General features: G+C 58.6%; 2 protein-coding genes across 3 annotated transcripts; both read left to right on the top strand.

Annotated features, from left to right (window-relative positions):
* The first annotated feature begins 2565 nt into the window (after positions 1-2565).
* WISP2 (WNT1 inducible signaling pathway protein 2) lies at positions 2566-10616 on the top strand. 2 transcript variants are annotated; one of them, XM_417370.8, is made up of 5 exons: positions 2566-6130; positions 7799-8006; positions 8462-8713; positions 8840-9018; positions 9161-10616. In XM_417370.8, the coding sequence occupies exons 1-5, from the start codon at positions 5042-5044 to the stop codon at positions 9167-9169; spliced, it is 1737 nt and encodes a 578-aa protein (XP_417370.8). In that variant the 5' UTR covers positions 2566-5041; the 3' UTR covers positions 9170-10616. The 2 variants fall into 2 exon arrangements, with proteins under 2 accessions (XP_417370.8, XP_004947088.5); XM_004947031.5 differs by having other exon boundaries at positions 8840-10616.
* Positions 10617-11820: 1204 nt separating this feature from the next.
* Positions 11821-15150, top strand: LOC121106457 (P2Y purinoceptor 1-like). Its single transcript, XM_040650895.2, has one exon. The coding sequence runs from the start codon at positions 11951-11953 to the stop codon at positions 12989-12991; it is 1041 nt and encodes a 346-aa protein (XP_040506829.2). The 5' UTR covers positions 11821-11950; the 3' UTR covers positions 12992-15150.
* The last annotated feature ends 1364 nt before the right edge of the window (positions 15151-16514 follow it).

The raw sequence follows: 16514 nt of genomic DNA, 5'->3' as shown, positions 1-16514 counted from the left end.
GGGGCACGGTGACACCATACCTGGAAGGCAGCAGGCTGGCCAGAGTCAGGCTCCAGGTCCCCCTGGCCAGGTATGGCCTAACTGGAGTCCTGAACTCCTCAGTGTAGCCCAAAAGGTACCTGAGCCTCTGGGCTGTGCTTAAATAGAGCTCCTGGGCCAGGTGTGTGGGCACACAGGTGGGGCTGCTAATTAGCGTCCTCTGAGCTCTGACACTTGCAGCATTGCATCCTTCTGAGTGAAACTGGGGTTGCATTGACTCCTCCACCACCCTGATGCAGCGCCCCGGTGCTGTCAGCCCCGGCAGCCAGCTGGGTTGGGCGTCCATGGGGCTGGGGGTTCCCAGCCAATGTGCTCTGCTGTGCCAGCAGCATCCCCAGAGGACATTGGAGATGTGGAGAACATCTCTTCTACCCCAGGGGCAATTGCATAGGGAAGGAGAAATAGCAGGAATGGAGAGAGAGGCAGAAGGGTGAAGGGGAGAAGCAGGAGTGAAGCAGCCAGGTGCTCCCATCCCCCCATGCCAGCTCAAGATGGGAACGGTGCTTGGGGGCACCGGGGGCTGCCTGGCTGCTGCCCCACACAGACCAGGCACGGCCTCCTGCCGCAGCAAGGAATGTCTGAGAGGAACCAATCCTTGCTGTGTGGAGCTGGAAACTGCTGGAGACGCTTTAATCCGCCTAATCCAGGGCTCCGGCCCAATTAATATTCTATAGGATCTCCTGGAGCTCTTGTTTTGTTCTGTTCTTGGCTTGAAGGGCTGCCCAAGAAATTGAAAACAGATTATTGGGAAGAAAACAGCTTCAATTTGTAGACAGCTGTCTTTAGCAGAGCTGGCTTCGATTCCAGCCATTCCCCAGGCGTGATGCAAGCCTGGCTAGAAGTTTCTCCCCAGTGGCAGCAGAAAGGCTTTGCTTAGGAGAAAAGATGAACGCCCGGCAGCGTGCTGGGCGAGCGGGGCAAGCGGAGAAGGCGCTGTGGCTGCGGCTGCTGCTCGGGGCACCGCGCTGTGTCCCCGCGTTCCGGCTCCGACCCCCCGCGTCACCGCGCTGTCCCCCGGCCCGGCGCTGCCGCCAGGGGGAGGCAGAGGCCGCGCGGTGCGGGGTCAGCGCTGCGCGCTGCGGGGTCCCGGGTCGGGCTGCGGCCGTGCAGAGGTTGGGGCTGAGGGCTCCTCCAGGAGTTATCTCCGTGGGAGGGTGCGGGTCGGCACCAGGCGGGACACGATCCTGTTCCTCCGCGGGCTCGCGGCTTAAGCAAACCCCAGAAGTACAGCCAGAGCCCTCCGTGAGACCCCAGCATCTGCTGGGAGAAGGATGCCTGGGGAAGCTGCTTGGTGGGGGACGGCTGGCAAAACCATATTGTGTCAGGTTAAAGTGTGGGCCTGCAGGAGAACTGGCTCTGTGACACAAAAGTGGCCCAGACTGTGACTCATAATAGCCCAGTGGTATTTTAAACACCGTATTTCCAGCTGACTCAGGGCTCAGGGAAGAACAACATGAAGTCAAACCAGTAGGCTGTCACCGTATGGCAATGCTAGCCTTCGCAGTATGGCAATTTCTGGGTCTGCCATATAGTGATGTCAGCTTCTGCTATATGGCAATGTTGACCTCTGCTCTATGGCAATGTCAGCCTCTACTGTACGGCAGTGTTGACCTCTGCTGTATGGCAATGCCAACCTCTGCCAGTACAGTGCCAGCAATGCTCCCACCCACTGCCCGTCTGCCTCCCCCTGCCCCAGTACCATGTGGGAAAGGAGTGAGGAAGGCAGAGGAATGCACACAGGGCCGACGCACTCATTCATCCCCTGCTCCCGGCTGCGGTGCATTCCAGGCAGCCTTACTACAGCGCCACATTTTCTTCACCACAGTCCATCCCTGCACATGCTCTCTTCTCATCCTCTGCCAGGACGGCCTCTCCCGGGGCACCTGGAGCAGCGCCTGCCATAAATCAGGCAGAGCTCCCGCCAGGACACGCACACCTCCTTCTGCCGTGCTGAAAAATGAGCACGCAGCTTTTCATCTCAGCACCTGCAGCAGCAGCAGCCGGCTCCCATGGCTGCTCCTCGAGCTCAAGGTGCCCCAGCGCAGCCCAAGTGAGCTCGGATCCATCGGGCTCCGTGCATTCATTCGGTGGTGCTGAACGTGGCCGCCCGCTTTGGCTTTGCACGCCGCCGAGATTGTCTGCTCTGGGTTTACTTTCACACAGATCCTCAGAACGCAGAAAGTGAGAGCTCAAAGCAAACAGGAAAAAGGCAGGTTCTCGGGGCGGCTATTTTTAACCGCTGCAAACAGCATCAGTGTCATTATATTTAGAAAAAAAAATGCAGAGCGTTTCCTGCCTCCCCTCTCAATACCTTCAGCTATTTCCTTGCAGATGTTGCCAGGAGCGGCACGCAGACGGGCTGTGCTCTGGGAGGGGAGGGCTGTCGCTGGGGAACGCAGCTCAGAGCAGGTGCTCCTGGCTCTTGAGGACGAGCGGGCGGTGAGGCTTGGCCAGGTCCAAGTGCCACCACGTGAGCCGCAGCACCTCCAGGTTGCCCTAAGGGGTGAGCTCGATGAAGACTCAGCATCACTGCCGCCTCCTCCTGCCACGTGCCGGGGACCGCAGATGGCACCAGGAGGTGTCAGCTCTGGGTGGGCACGGGCAGGTGGCTCAGGACCTGCACTTGCCGCTCGGAGGAGCTTCCCCTTGGCTTTGGCCGTGCTGGGCTCCTCGCCCTGAGCTCGAGGACTGCGGTCAGCGAAGCGTTTGTGTTTCATTCCCAGCGTTTGTGTTTCGCTCTGGGTGGCAGCAGTGTGGCAGACCGCAGCTCAGCGGGACCGCGTGCAGCATCGCCGGGGAAGAGGCTCTCCTAACCCCAACCACACTGTGCTGGTTGTGCTTTCCAGCAAAATCCCAGCACGGGGAGAACGGGATCTCTCCATGTGGACAGGGAAGCTCTGTGCCCAAGGGAGGAGACAGAGAAACTGTTGGAAATGTGGTACGGATGGCACGAGCTGCAGCCAAACTCAGCTTAAACACAGCCTGCAGCCGGGTGGTGGGTGATGGCAGAGTACACAACACCACGTTCGGTGGTATCCATGGGAGATGCCCCTCTCTGGGCTCAATGCCCCTGCTGTGTTGGGCTGTGCTTCTGTTCCTGGAGTCTGCTTCCCAAGAACTGCCTCCTGAGATGCTTCTCTGGGGCTCTGGTTGCTTGAAACAGAAGCAGAAGCCCTGGCCAGGAGCAGGGCGTGCAGAGCTGTGGGTCTGCCTGCTGTCACCAACCCTGCATGACGCACGCAGACCCAGTGGCCAAACGCACCCTTTCTGCACGCCCCTCCCCAAAGACCCTCTCACCCAGAACACCTTGCCCAGCCGTGCTGGGTGCCCACCCAAACCCCCATCCTAAAGGGGCTGCCGCGGCTCTCATGCTGTGATCAGAGCACGCATTCCACCCAGCCCAGCTGCTGCGTGCTCTTAACGAACACTGAGACCCATGTGGGGTGACCACCTCTCATGCCTCACAGAGGATGCTCGCTGGGGGCCGCAGGTTTGCAGCCCCCCCAAGAAGGTCCCTGCCCCACAGGCAGCCTGACAGCAGCAGCCCGGAGCCAAACATCTTTTACCAATCACGGCGCATAGCTCGCATTCTCGGCTGGTTTATGAGCGTTTCATCTCCTCGTATTGATCAGGGCTGGAGCCGAAGTAATTACGTTCATCAGAAATAATTTCCCCTGATTTTGAGTCATATTTGAGTGGGTGCCCACCTCCCCCGCTCACCCCTGTCGGCACAGCAGCTCTCTACTCCCTGGTACATACTTTCCGGGCGACATCGCTGCTTTCATAACCATGGTGAGACCTGGAGGCTTGTTTTTCTCAGCTGGATCCCACACACACACTGAAGGTTTCAGCTGTGCTGTTATGGACTTGGCTGGGGACACGGACAGGAGGAGCTGGTTGATGGGAAGCACACGTCTGGGAGATGGCTCTGGCACTGGGAAGGGGAAGCTGGGAGCGGGGACCCTCTGCAGCACACCCCACCTAGACAAGGGCTGGAGAACAGAGCTTATTTCAGCCTTAAACCACGTGAAAAACAGGGGTAGACAAAAAGAATGAGCAATGCGATCAGGAAACACGAGTTAGCCCCGTGGAAAATACTGAGGGTCTGGAACCATGAGGTCAGGGTCTGGGTTTATATCTTGTCTGGGAGACAGAACTTCCAGTGAGACTGCAAAAGAAGCCTATGTTTGGAGATGCTTTGTACCAAAAATAACCTCTCCGAGGCTCACAACACTCGATACGTGATGATTCCTGACACTGTTTTCCAAATAATAATGGGAAGATTCATCTGCCTGAGGCTTCCAGGCTCCATCTTACAAAATTCTTACTCTTCGGGTTATCTGAATGTTTAACTTATGGGGACAGTTACGGATGGCTCTCGTCTGGGCTTCAGCAGAGTCACTCTGAATTGCTGCCCATGTTTTGCGATACCTATTAAGAAGCAGCGTTGGCCCTTCACAACACAGCTGGATGTTGTAGTGATAAACCCCTCAAGTCTGAATTATGACCTTCTCCATGATTTTGGCTAACAGAGCCCATTCTCAGTCGCCACAGCCCATCGACTCCCCAGTGCAACCTCAGCTCCCTCCTCTCTGCAGGCTGTGAGTGGGACGGCCACCGCCACACAGCCCCACTTGTGGGGGTCCTCTGTGCCCATCCCCAGCCCCCCCATGGCAGCCCACAGAGGTCAGCGGTCCCAGCTGGAACCGAGGCTTTCTGGTGCCGCTGCCTGACCGTCAGGAGCTGGACGGCAGCCCGGAATTCTTTTCTCACAAGTCACTTGGATGGCCACCAGATGGTAAATACTTTTAGTCTATCCTCGCCTGGGCTTGGGGTGGATGCGGTGACCTCGAGGTAGAGGACTGCATGGCTGCCCCTCACCGCGGCTGGTGGTCCCCCAGGGGATGGAAGTGGCAGCCATAAGCAGCCCTTTTAACCTCAGGGCTCCTGGCTGTCCTGAGCCGTCAGTAAGGAAAGGAAGAGGCTCAAGCGAAGGGGAGCGATGGAGGGAGGGCAAGGTGTACGGCCATTGCAGAGGGATGCGAGTTCAGATGAACAGGGAGAACAAATGAGAGACTGGCAGTGCTGCTCACCATGGCGTGTTAAATGGCTCAGCTGCGAAGATACACGGCTGCCTAAAAAAGTCAGTTTGCTGATTGGGTTCCTTTATTTCTATAGAAACAGCAGAGCTTCCCAGGAGATGTATTTAGATCCTTGCACCAACTGTTTTCTTGCACAACTGACCACAAAAAAAGAAACAACAAACCTGACAGTGATACCACGGGAACCACAGGGCACAAACTGTGGGATGAATCCCAGCCATGAAATGACACGTGTGGTACAGAACACATATGGGGTACGTGGTGAGTCCAAATCCACACTGTGTGCATCCAACCCTGCACCCGCCTGCGTGCTGTCCTGCTGGGGGCTGCACATTGCTCTCCTGCTCTTGCTGTGCCATAGGAGCCAAGGAAAGAAGAGCACATTTGGCACCCGCAGAGCTTGCCTGGCCAGTCCTGCACACTGGCAAGCAAAAGTGAATCCCACAGAGCAGAGGGGCAGCATCCTGCCCTCAGCTTTGGGATTCCGTGCACTGTGGGTGACATATCCCTCTCCCATAGCCGTGCCCTGGGGCAGTGTTAAATACGGAGCTGGGTTCCCAGCCCTGCTCAGTCTTGGCAGTGTCCCAGGCTGGATGTCAGGGGAACAGCCCCCCCTGCCCATTCGCAGCCCAGCAGAGAGGTGCTGGCTCTGTCTGGCAGCCCATGCTCGGCAGCCCCCCTCTGCCATGCCCGTGCCATTGGGGATGTGTCCCTTGTCCCTTCCCTTCTCTTGCTCTCCCAGCAGACAGCACGCTCTCACCTTGAGGGGAGTGGAAATGTCAGCTGGAATGTGGGCTGGAAAAAAAAGAAAGCAAATCTTGAGGCTCGTCCAAACCTACTCCTGTTTATATTGGAGCCTGGGAGTGACATCAGAGCGGGGAGAGTATAAACACCAGCAGGACCCACTCGGGGCTTTAAAGCCTGCAAACATGAGGCTCCGGCTGGAGAAGCAGCTCCTCATCCTCTCCCTGCTCTGCATCCTCTCCAAGGTAAGGAGTCGGGGTGCGGGATCTCTTCAGGCTCACGCGGAGCAGCATCAGGATTCCCACTATGGGACCATGGGGAGGCTGCAGTGCTGCTGTAGCCCTGACAGCTGGCAGGCAGCTGTACGTCTGCAGAGCTCTGCCTGGGAGAGAGCTCCAATGAAGCAGCACGGTCTTAACTCTCGTGGACCAAATGCCTCTGTGCTGCAGCAATGTGCTGTTTGCTCACCTGCTCCTGCAGCCATCCCGCAGCTCCTGCAGGCTCTGCGCAGTGAGCACCGGCCCCAGGGCTACTCAGCTCTCCCCCATTCCAGGACGCTCATGCAAACCGTCCAGTAGATTGGGGCTGTTCCAGAGGCTTGATTTTTTTTTCTCTTGGATTCTGCATGACACAGCTCGCTGTGCAGGGTTTTGAAAAATGTTGGGGTATGTCAGCTCCAAATTCTTGTAATTGCTGCTTGAATCCCAAGCCAGACTGCAAGCAGGGACATCAGAACAGCCTCGTGCCCGTTTGACTGCTTTCCCGGGCACTTAAGATCTCCAACAGGAGCCACATTGTTATCTAATGACAAGTTAATTGCAGGGAGCAGGGGGAAATGGATTAATAGAGCTGGATGGGCAAATCCTTCTGAAACATCAATCCGTAATAGAAAGCTGAAAGATGAAAAATGCCCTTGGCTGCTGGGTGAGCTGGCTGATGAGCAGCTGCCAGCCAGGAGACCTCAGTGAGCTCTGGAGAGCCGCAAGCTGTCCTCTGCCCCCAGCCCGAACCTGGCCTACACCACCACTGCTCTGCTCCCTCATGGTCCCCCTGCCTTCTGTTACAGCAGCAGTGCTGCTCATTGAGAGGATCAGAACAAGGCAGGGACTGCCCAGCCCATTTTGGATAGATTTTCTCTCTCACGTGCTGGCAGGGCTGCACACGTACCTGCATTGTGCAGGGCAGCACAGGCAAACTGCAGATCCAAAACGTTTGGCTTCAGACCCAACGTGCAGCAGACCCAGCAGCCGCCCTTGTCAGATGTACCAGGGTAATGGCGTGTGCAGAACAGCCACAGAACCAGTGCTGCCCACCTGGGGGAGCTCCTGCAGGCACGGAGCAGGCACACTGCCATGGGGCACAAGTTGGCAGGGGCTGCTGCAGGCAGGGTGGGGGAGGAGGCAGCCGTGGCACAGAGAACAGCAGTGAGCTTCATCAGGCTTGAGTTCTCCCCTGCAAATGTGTTGTCCCATTTCTTGGCACAGAGGAGAGATGTGCTCACAGCGAGGTGCTGGGCAGGAGCCATGACATTGCCATGTGCACGCAGCTCCTGGGAAGCTGCATCCCCATCTGTGTACCAGCTGCCACGTGGGGCTGCCAGCACCACCTGATGAACCCCACTGTGTGAGGGGATGCTCACTTCCCAGCCCCACCTCCCCCTGCACTCACGGCAGTGGTGCGTCAGCCCCCATCCTGCAGGGTATTCCTGATTCTCCTGTTTTCCATGGGAGCCCATCATGCTGTGCAGTCGCTCCCTAAGAAGACGGCAGCTTTCCCAGCCAGCACTGCCATGTTCCCATGGATGGGCAGAGCCAACAATCTGTCTCCACCCAACCGAGGTTGGCTTTCAGAGGCCATCCCAGTGCAACTGCAGCCGTCAGCTATGTCAAAGCCGCGATGCTTTGTACCCCCAGGTGTGCTCCCAGCTGTGCCGACGGCCGTGCTACTGCTCCCAGATGCTGCCCCGCTGCCCACGCGGGTCCCCCCTGGTCCTGGATGGCTGTGGCTGCTGCAGGATCTGCGCCCGGCGCCTGGGAGAGCCCTGCGACTTTTTGCATGTCTGCGACCGCAGCCAGGGGCTCATCTGTGACTACAGCTCGGGGACAGGAGGCACCTGCAACTGTGAGCAGCACGGCTGGGGACCTGGACGTGGCTCTGAGAGCTGCTCTGCCGAGGATGATGCACACGGCTGGCTGCAGGGCTGTGTTGCTGCTCCTGCCAGCTCTAACGCCAGTGACTGGCCGGGTTTTTGGGGTGGTTTGAGTGGGTTGGGCACAGGGGTTCCAGAGATGCTGCTGGGGATGGAGAGCTGCAGAGAAATCACAGAGAGATATTTTCGAGTCTGAAAGCCCTGAGAGGCATGGACAGGGTTGGAAGGCAGTGGGTTTCTCACCACCTAGTGATGTAGAAAGGGGGGGAAGGGGAGGTTGGGTGATGCACCACCTCATGCCTCTCCATGCCCTTATGACAATCCAGTTCCCTCTCTTCGTGGCAGCCCCCAGTCACCACCAGGTATCCCCTCTGCCACCCCCACTCTCCATCCCCCTTGCCCCAATGGCTCCCCGCTGTCGTTGCAGTTGAAGACAATGAGGAGGGCTGTGAGGTGAATGGGCGGCTGTACCGTGATGGGGAGGTGTTCCAGCCCAGCTGCAAGCTGCAGTGCCGCTGCCTGGATGGGGGCTTCACCTGCGTTCCACTCTGCCAGGAGGACGTCCGCCTGCCCACTCCAGACTGCCCCCACCCACGGCGTGTGGACATCCCAGGGAAGTGCTGCCCTGAGTGGGTCTGCGAGGCCGGAGAGCAGCACCTCCTGCAGAGCACTGGGGCAGGTAGGAGGTGGGATGAGGTGGTGAGCTCCAACGGGAGACCCCTCACTGCCCCTCTCTCCGTGGCATGGGGCACGTAAGGCAACACTGGGCTCCAATCCCTTTCCCCCCTCCTCTGTTTCCATCCAGCCCGTGCAGTGCCGTACCCCTGCCAGCCGTGGGGCACAGAGTGGAGCGCCTGCTCGGCCACCTGCGGCGTGGGCTTCTCCACCCGCGTCTCCAACCAGAACCCCTACTGCCAGCTGGAGACACAGCGGCGGCTCTGCGTGCTCAGGCCCTGCCTGGCTCTGCCAGTGGCATCCCCTGCGGTAAGCGATGGTGATGCCGACACCTCCAGGCAGCAGCTTGGAGTGGAAATGGGACATCCCAGCCAACAGCCCGTGCACTCCCCATCAGCCCCCCAGCCATGAGCATCCGCTGTCCCCACATCGCTCCGCTTTGCCTTTCCAGAGGGGATGAGGAGGGTGTTTGCAGCCGTGCCCACCCTGGTTGTGTCCCGGAGCCAATGTCCCGGCACAGAGGCTGGCACACGTCTGTGACACCGTGGTTTTGGAGGAGATGGAAGACATGTCCCTTGGGAATCTGGGGAAGAACCGATGGACTTCAGCTGCAGAGGAGGGTGGAAATAGAGAACAAGATCCCTACAACATGCCTGTGTACTCTGCTGCCCCGGGCAGGGTTGCTGGGCAGCAGCGCCCAGTTGTAAGAGATGGGGAAACCTTGCCCCAAGCACAAACCCACCTGAGAAAAGGGGACGTGGTCCTTTCCTGGATCGGAGAGGCTTTTGGGAAGGGCTGAGCGATGCTGCTGTGCCAAGCACCACACACACAGCTCTGCTCTGCAGAATTAGCTCGCTAGCGGGATGCCCCATGTCCCCCACCCTGGGGGTGAGGGCTCACTGTCCCACCACACCCGGGCACGGCAGAGGTGTTTTCCTGGAGGCAGCTCCCATCCACCTTCCCCACATCCCTCCAGGACAAACAGAGCTCCCTGCTCCTCCTGGCCGCCCGCTCTCCAAAGCCCAGCGGTTTGGCAGGGCTCTGGCAGGCGAGCAGCTCAGACGGAGGAGGCACCAGACATACCACCCCGCATCCAAGCGCATACCCCAAAAACTAAGGCCAGCAGAAAGGCAGGAGACGGGAAAACAAACAGCAGCGATGAGCCCGACGGGCTGGAGCTGCTCCAAAGCGCAGAGCTGCGCAGGGGAGCAGAGCGGCGGTGAACGTTCAGGGGCCGTTCAGAAACGAAACCCAGATGCCCTCTAACGGCCTCGCAGCGATGCGCAGAGCGGGGCGAGAAGGGCGGCGAGCAGAGCAGGCGGGACCGTGCATCTGAGCTGCGCGCCCCTGCAATCAAAGCGCTGCGAACGTGATTGCAGCGCGTTACCCTGGCTTGAGCAGCAGCAGAGCCCAGCAGGTGCTGGAAATAAATCAGTGTGAAGGGTGTTGTCACCTCTCTGGGGGAAAAAATAAAGGAGAAAATAGAAAAAAAAAAAAGGAGCCTTGCTGCTCATGCAGTAATACACCGTTTACAAAGAGAACTATTTACTGACACCAACCATTCAATCAGTGGGACGGAGGGGATGCAGGAGCCCCCAGCAGGCAGAATGCAGCATGGAGGAGCCGGCACCATTGGCTTTCCTGCCTCTGTGGTGGCTGTGCCAAAAACAGCAGTGATGTGAGGCTCACAGAGGCTTTAGAACCTACAGTGTTCCTCTGTTGACACGGGTGAGGCACGACCAGCGCACCAAACATCCTGGGTTCAAGGAGGTTCTGGTTTCCTTCTGCTGAGACGTGGCCCCCCGTGCTGGCTCGGCCCATCCCAGCCGCCTAAAGGTGAAATCCTAAAGGTCACGTTTTAAGCAGCAACCTGCAATCTGTATCTCAAACAGAAATGACTCAACGCATCTCTTGGTTTGGTTTTTTTTTTTGTTTGTTTCTTTTTTTAAGGGGGAGCTGTGATTCACTCAGCAGAAAACACCTAAATAATGAATTAATGACTCCAAACAAATCAGAGCTACTTTAACCTGAGAACAGAGCGGAACTGACCCCCGCCATTCAGGTGTGAGTCGCACAGCCTTTGCTGCTCCCCCTAAACTGCTCTGCCCGGGCAGGCGGTGCTTCCTGCAGCCCCAGCAGAGGGCTCTGCGGGGTGCTGGGAGGTGTCAGATAAGCACCGCACACCCACAGACGGTTCTGGGAAGCCCTGAAGCTCGGAGCCACATCCGTACCCACAACGGCACACGAGAGGTGCAGAGGTTTGTTTCTCAGCAAGCACGTGTAACAATCAACAGACTCGGTAACAAAACAGCCTTATTTTGCATCCGGTGAACAGAATCGCTATTGCTTTTAGAGCCAAAGCATCCGCCATAAGGTGACACTCCTGCGGCTCGGGCACCCCCACGGCCGCGCAGGGGGGCAGAGCCATAGCCTTGCCATGCATTCCTTCTGCCCGTTGGTCTGTTTGCTCTGGTGCCGTGAGATAACGTTATTTCCGGCGTTGTCTGTGCTGCAGCAGCTGCTCAGAAGTGAAGGTGGGTGGTCGCACCCTTTGGGTTTGGTTTTAACTGTTCATAAACTTTACCGCCTCTGTGTGCCGGCTGTGTCACACCCCCAGCGCCTGCGGGCAGGAGGGGAAAGGCACAGCGCTTCTCGCTTTCCCTCCTCTTTAAACCGCTCAAGGGACGGGAGGAAGGGATGCTTTCTATCTGTGGAAGGGACACGGAGCGGGCAGCAGTAGGATGTTATGCATACTACCCAGGAGGTGCACCGGGGTCAGGCAGCGTTGCACACCCGCGGTGCTGGCACGGCTCCTGGCACGCGCTGCGCCGGACCGGGGCCATCCGCACTTTGCGGGCGGATCTCCGCCCTGCCCTTCGCTCCTAACGCCGGGCGTCTGTGCTCCGTGCGGTCTGAACACGGAGCTGCGGGTCGGAGCTGGATGTGGGGCGCAAGAGCCCCACCGGCGCTCCCCGGGGACGGGACGCAGCGAGCGGGGCGGCAGCGAACCGCGAACTCTCCCACCCACGCGGCGCAGAGCCGCCCCATGCGTGCCTTCCTCCCGCCCCTCCCAGCACCACCAGAAATAGCTCGAGTCCCGGTGCCCGGCTCGCAGTACCTCCAGCGGGCTGGCAGCTCCTCCCGGAGCCCCGCACCCCATATCCCAGCCCCGGGGCCGGATCCCGACCCCACAGGCGCCTCCCCGAGCGCCGCACCGCCCGCTCATCTCCTCCAGCGCCCGATGGCCATCAACGCAACGGCACTGTGGGACAACAGCAGCGCGGCCCGGTGCACCGTGGATGCCGCCTTCGCGCAGCGCTTCCTGCCCGCCGTGTACCTGGTGGTGACCCCGCTGGGGCTGGTGGGGAACATGCTGGGGCTGTGGCACCTGCATGCCGGCCCCCGCGGCCCGCTCAGCCCGCTGGTGGGCCACCTGGGCCTGGCCGACCTGCTGTACGTCTGCACGCTGCCCTTCCTCATCAGCTACTACCTGCGCGGCCGCACCTGGGCCTTCGGGCAGGGCTGGTGCCGCCTCACCCGCGGGCTCTTCCACCTCAACCTCTACGCCAGCATCGGTTTCCTCACCTGCATCAGCGTGCACCGCTACCTGGGCATCGTGCATCCGCTGCGGGCGCGGGGCCGCTGCCGGGCCGCCATGGCGCCGGGCCGGCTCAGCGCGGCCGTGTGGCTGTGGGTCATGGCGCAGGTGGGCCCCGACTTCGCCTTCAGCAAGATGGACCCCAAGGGGACGCAGTGCCACGACACGACGGGGGCCGAAAGCCTGGGTGCCTACGTGCCCTACACCGCCGCCGTCACCGTGACGGGGTTCGTCATCCCCTTCCTCATCATCGTCGGGTGCTACTGCCACGTGGTGCTGGTGCTCTGCAGGAGCGATACGGTGGAGCCCGGCCTCAGGAGGAGCAGCATCAGGCTGGTGGTGCTCGTCACGGTCCTCTTCTCCGTCTGCTTCCTGCCCTACCACATCTTCAGGAACCTCAACCTGCTGTCCCGAGCCTGGCAGCGCCAGGGGTCCTGCACACAGGCCATGAAGGACATCTACGTCTCCTACCAGGTGACCAGGGGCCTGGCCAGCTTCAACAGCGCGCTCAACCCTCTGCTCTACGTCATGACCAGCAAAGACTGCATGTCACGCATGAGGAATATCTACCAAAGGTCCAAAGAGACCCTGGGATCCATCTTCACGTGGGAATCCAATAACCAAGCCCACGAGACGAGGAGCAGCATCGTCTTTGAGGAGCAGGAGGCTTCTGAGCAGCTCTGACCGGCGCAGCACCTCCCCGACAGCTGTGCACATCAGCTTCAGCTTTCCCCCACCTGAAGCACGCTTTGTGGTGAGATGAGACTGCAGTCCTTGGCTCCAGTATGGTGCCTGGGACAGACGGGACCGAGGGCAGCAGGGAGTAGGCTGGACTGGGGCTTTAGAACAGAGCAACCAGCCCCAAGTGGGGCAGCGAGCTGCTGCATTGCAGGATGGTGGAGAGGGGGAGTTCTGCAGGGGGAAGGGCTGTAGAAGTGGAAACATTCACTAACATATCTTGATTTAAACATGACTAAACTGTGCCAGCAGTGGTGTTGGTTGTTTCTGGAGGCAGAGCCGCTTTGGGATCTGGCTTATCTTCTGCTGCCCGCCTCCGTCACAGCAGAAAAATGTATTTTAGCGTTCTTCACTCTCTTCTGGAATTGTGTATAACAAACAAACCAGCATCTTAAAGTTGCTCAGGGCTTTTTTTTAATTCGCAAAGGCAAATGAGTGCAATGGCCTGAACCGTGAGCTCAGCAGGCAATGCCCCAGAGAGCTCTGAGCCTCTTGGGTGGGGGCTGAGCTCTCCGGCATTCGGCCTCACAATGGCGTTAACATGAGATAATTCTCTCGCAAATCTGATGCGAAAACGTCGCCTGCAGAGTGGCAGCACCAGCTGAAGTTGTGCAGAGGTACAGTGAGCTGCCAGGGCAGGACGTGCATCAGCTTCTGTGGATGTAGGGGCATTTCTGCTGCAGGGTGAGCAGCAGCTCCTGAGCAGAGCTTTGCTTTTCGCTTTCGGTTCTCCCCAGCACGAGCAGCTGCAACGCATGACCGGAGCAGTGAGACTTGGAGCAGCAGATTTCAGAAGGGGATGTTAGAACTGCCCTGACCTGGAGAGCACGGCCCCACGCAGGCTGCAGTTGGAGCAAAGCCTGACCTGCACCAACCAGCTGCTGCTCACACGGCCCGACCTCACCGCTCCACAGAGGGCACAGTGGCAGTCACACAGGGCTAATGCATCTGAGGTGCAAATAAACACCTAACATGTTCACTTGCGCTCCTCTGGCTTCTTCTAGAGCTCAGTGGCAGCACAGAGCCAGCTGGCCTGGGGGATGGAGCAGGGGCACCAGCTCTGCTGCCATCCATGTGCCCGGCTCTCATCCACTGCCCCCACATCAGTGTTAAGGGTGAGTTAAAGGTCTGTATCCCACAAACCAGCCCTGAGCCCAGGAGCTGTAGCATCTCCCAGTTCCTTATTCCACATCAGTTAAACCAGCAGAAGCCATGGGGATCTGCACAGCGCAACGATGGCTCCAGGGTTTGGTGGCACTTTGTGCTTCACAGCCCTCCTGAGCCTCAGGCAGCACCACTCTTTGTGCAAGCTGAAGAAAGAAGAGGAAAAAAAAAAAAAGAAGGAAAAAAAAAAACCTCTCCTCAAACGCAGGTAGGTTCCTTCCCTTAATTAGCTGTGTGTGTAATTAAGGACAACCACTGGCACATGAGCCTGCCCGGCTCTCACAGCTGTGCGATGGAGCAGCAGCAAAGCAGCCGCCTCCTGCTGCCCTCTCTCCAGGCTCCTCCCCGTGCAAAGAGCAGCTGCTGCCCCACAGGGGACAAATGTGACAGGCAGAGATGTACGGATTACAACCATTTCACTTCCCTAGAATGCAAAACCGTTCTGCTTGGCATCCAAAACGCTACGCAAGAACAGATTGCTGTCGGCAGCAGCTAAACCAGAGGCCCCCAGCAGAGCGAGGAGTGCAGGGCCAGAGGCTTTGGGAGCATCTCCTGTGGCGTGGTGGGAGCTGCGGTGTGTGCAGAAAGGGCTGAGTCCTGCAGGTCACTAATGAAAGGTCACAGCATCCCCGAATGCAGCATTTATTTCTGCAGCAGAGCAGTTTCACTGTCCCGGTACCTCTGGGTATAGGGAGAGCAGACCTGACAGCTCATCTGATTTACCAAGGCCATCGGCCGTGCTGGGGAAGCAATGGTAATGCAGTTAACTCTGGGCGATCCGGGCAAAAATGGTAAATATGTGTGGGATTGGGTGCTGCCAGAGGGTGTTTCTTTAAAATGAAATTTGCAGCCTTTGTGCAGAGTGCTTTGGCATCTGGGAGACCAACAGTTTGTTAAGGAGAGCGCGCCGTATAAATAGAACAACATTCAGTGTGGCTGCACGAGGCTGTTGGTCTCATATTATTCCTATAAATAGGGGACACTGCGGCGTGGGACCTCCATGGGGCAGAAGGTGCCCTGGGGTAACCCAGAGCTTCACCTGCGCAGCTCCGTGCCTCAGCCCCTGCCCAGAGACACTCAAACGGAGCATCTCAAAGCGAGCCGGGTGCTCCTCATCCCACTGCAGCCCCAGGCTGATCTTCCTGCTCCAAGCAGGCGCTTTGCCCGGCTCCCCAAAGCCCGGCGTTAATTTCATCCCCATCACTGACTCAGAGATCCGCAGAGCAGCTGTGGCCGCGGTGCCGCCGTGTGTGTGCTCTGCCCTGGGGATGCGGCTCAGCCACTGCACGACGGCCCAGAGCTACAGGAGCATCTCTGCAGTGCCCCTGGGGGGGCAGCCTGCCCATCGCCCCGATTCACCCACCCTGAGAGAAGCAGCTGGAAAACTTCAGTGCACGAACAGGAGCTCGGTAAAAAATGGCGAGTTGCAGCGCTCCCACTGCACCACAGAGCAAATGGTTTCAGTTTGGTTTATTTGTGCAGCATATTCCTGCGGCAGCCGACCCCACAGCCCGACCACAGCGCTGGGTGGGAGGCGATGAGAGCAGCGGGATGGCAGCATTGCCCCTCCCGGCCCCACTGCAGGACGAGGGGGAAGCTGTCATCCAGGCATCCTCAGGAAAATCCTTGCATATTTGCAATGCATTCCCGGAACTTCTGCCCCTCCCCTGCCTGCAGCACAGAACTCATTTATAGCATCGCCCACCGTGGGAGCGGAGCAGGTCCTGCTCTGCCCTTAGCCAAGCACTGCTGTGGCCGTGTTTGTGTGCTGATCTCAGTGCCACTGCCCTCAGCGCCGGCCGTGCTGGGATGCCCTCATCCCAACTGGTTGTCTGCTCTGCTTCTCAGCAAACGATCCCAGCAGTGATTAAGCGGGGACATTACTGTTTTAGCTCTTTTTTTTTTTGTGATTAAATGTGCTCGAGACAAATAAATTCATCAATGAAAGCGGCCAAGATCAAAGCAGCACCTCTCCCAGCTGGGCGCAGGCCAGGCGCTTTATGGCAGGTGCTGTGCCTGGCTGGCGCTACGCTGACAGCTTTCCAAGCACATAAAAACTTAATAGGCTGAAAATAGAGTTTGTGGTCACAGACTGACAGCAGCGGCGCTGGCAGCTTGGGGCCGCTCCATGCGTGAGCTCCAGGGGAGCGGGGCTGGGGAATTCGGGCAGGGCAGCGGGCAGGATCCACAGTGGGATGCAGGTGCCAGCACTCCCAGATTGCAGGGCCAGGAGGGAGGCAGTGGGACACCCCAGAGCCTGGGGAAAGCCACGCAGCCGACTCTGTTTGCATCCCCCAGGATGCAA

Source organism: Gallus gallus, chromosome 20 (assembly GCF_016699485.2).
Source record: "Gallus gallus isolate bGalGal1 chromosome 20, bGalGal1.mat.broiler.GRCg7b, whole genome shotgun sequence".
NCBI classification, from domain to species: domain Eukaryota; kingdom Metazoa; phylum Chordata; class Aves; order Galliformes; family Phasianidae; genus Gallus; species Gallus gallus.
The sequence above is the reverse complement of the archived record's forward strand: the minus strand, read 5'-3'. Positions and strand labels throughout refer to the sequence as shown.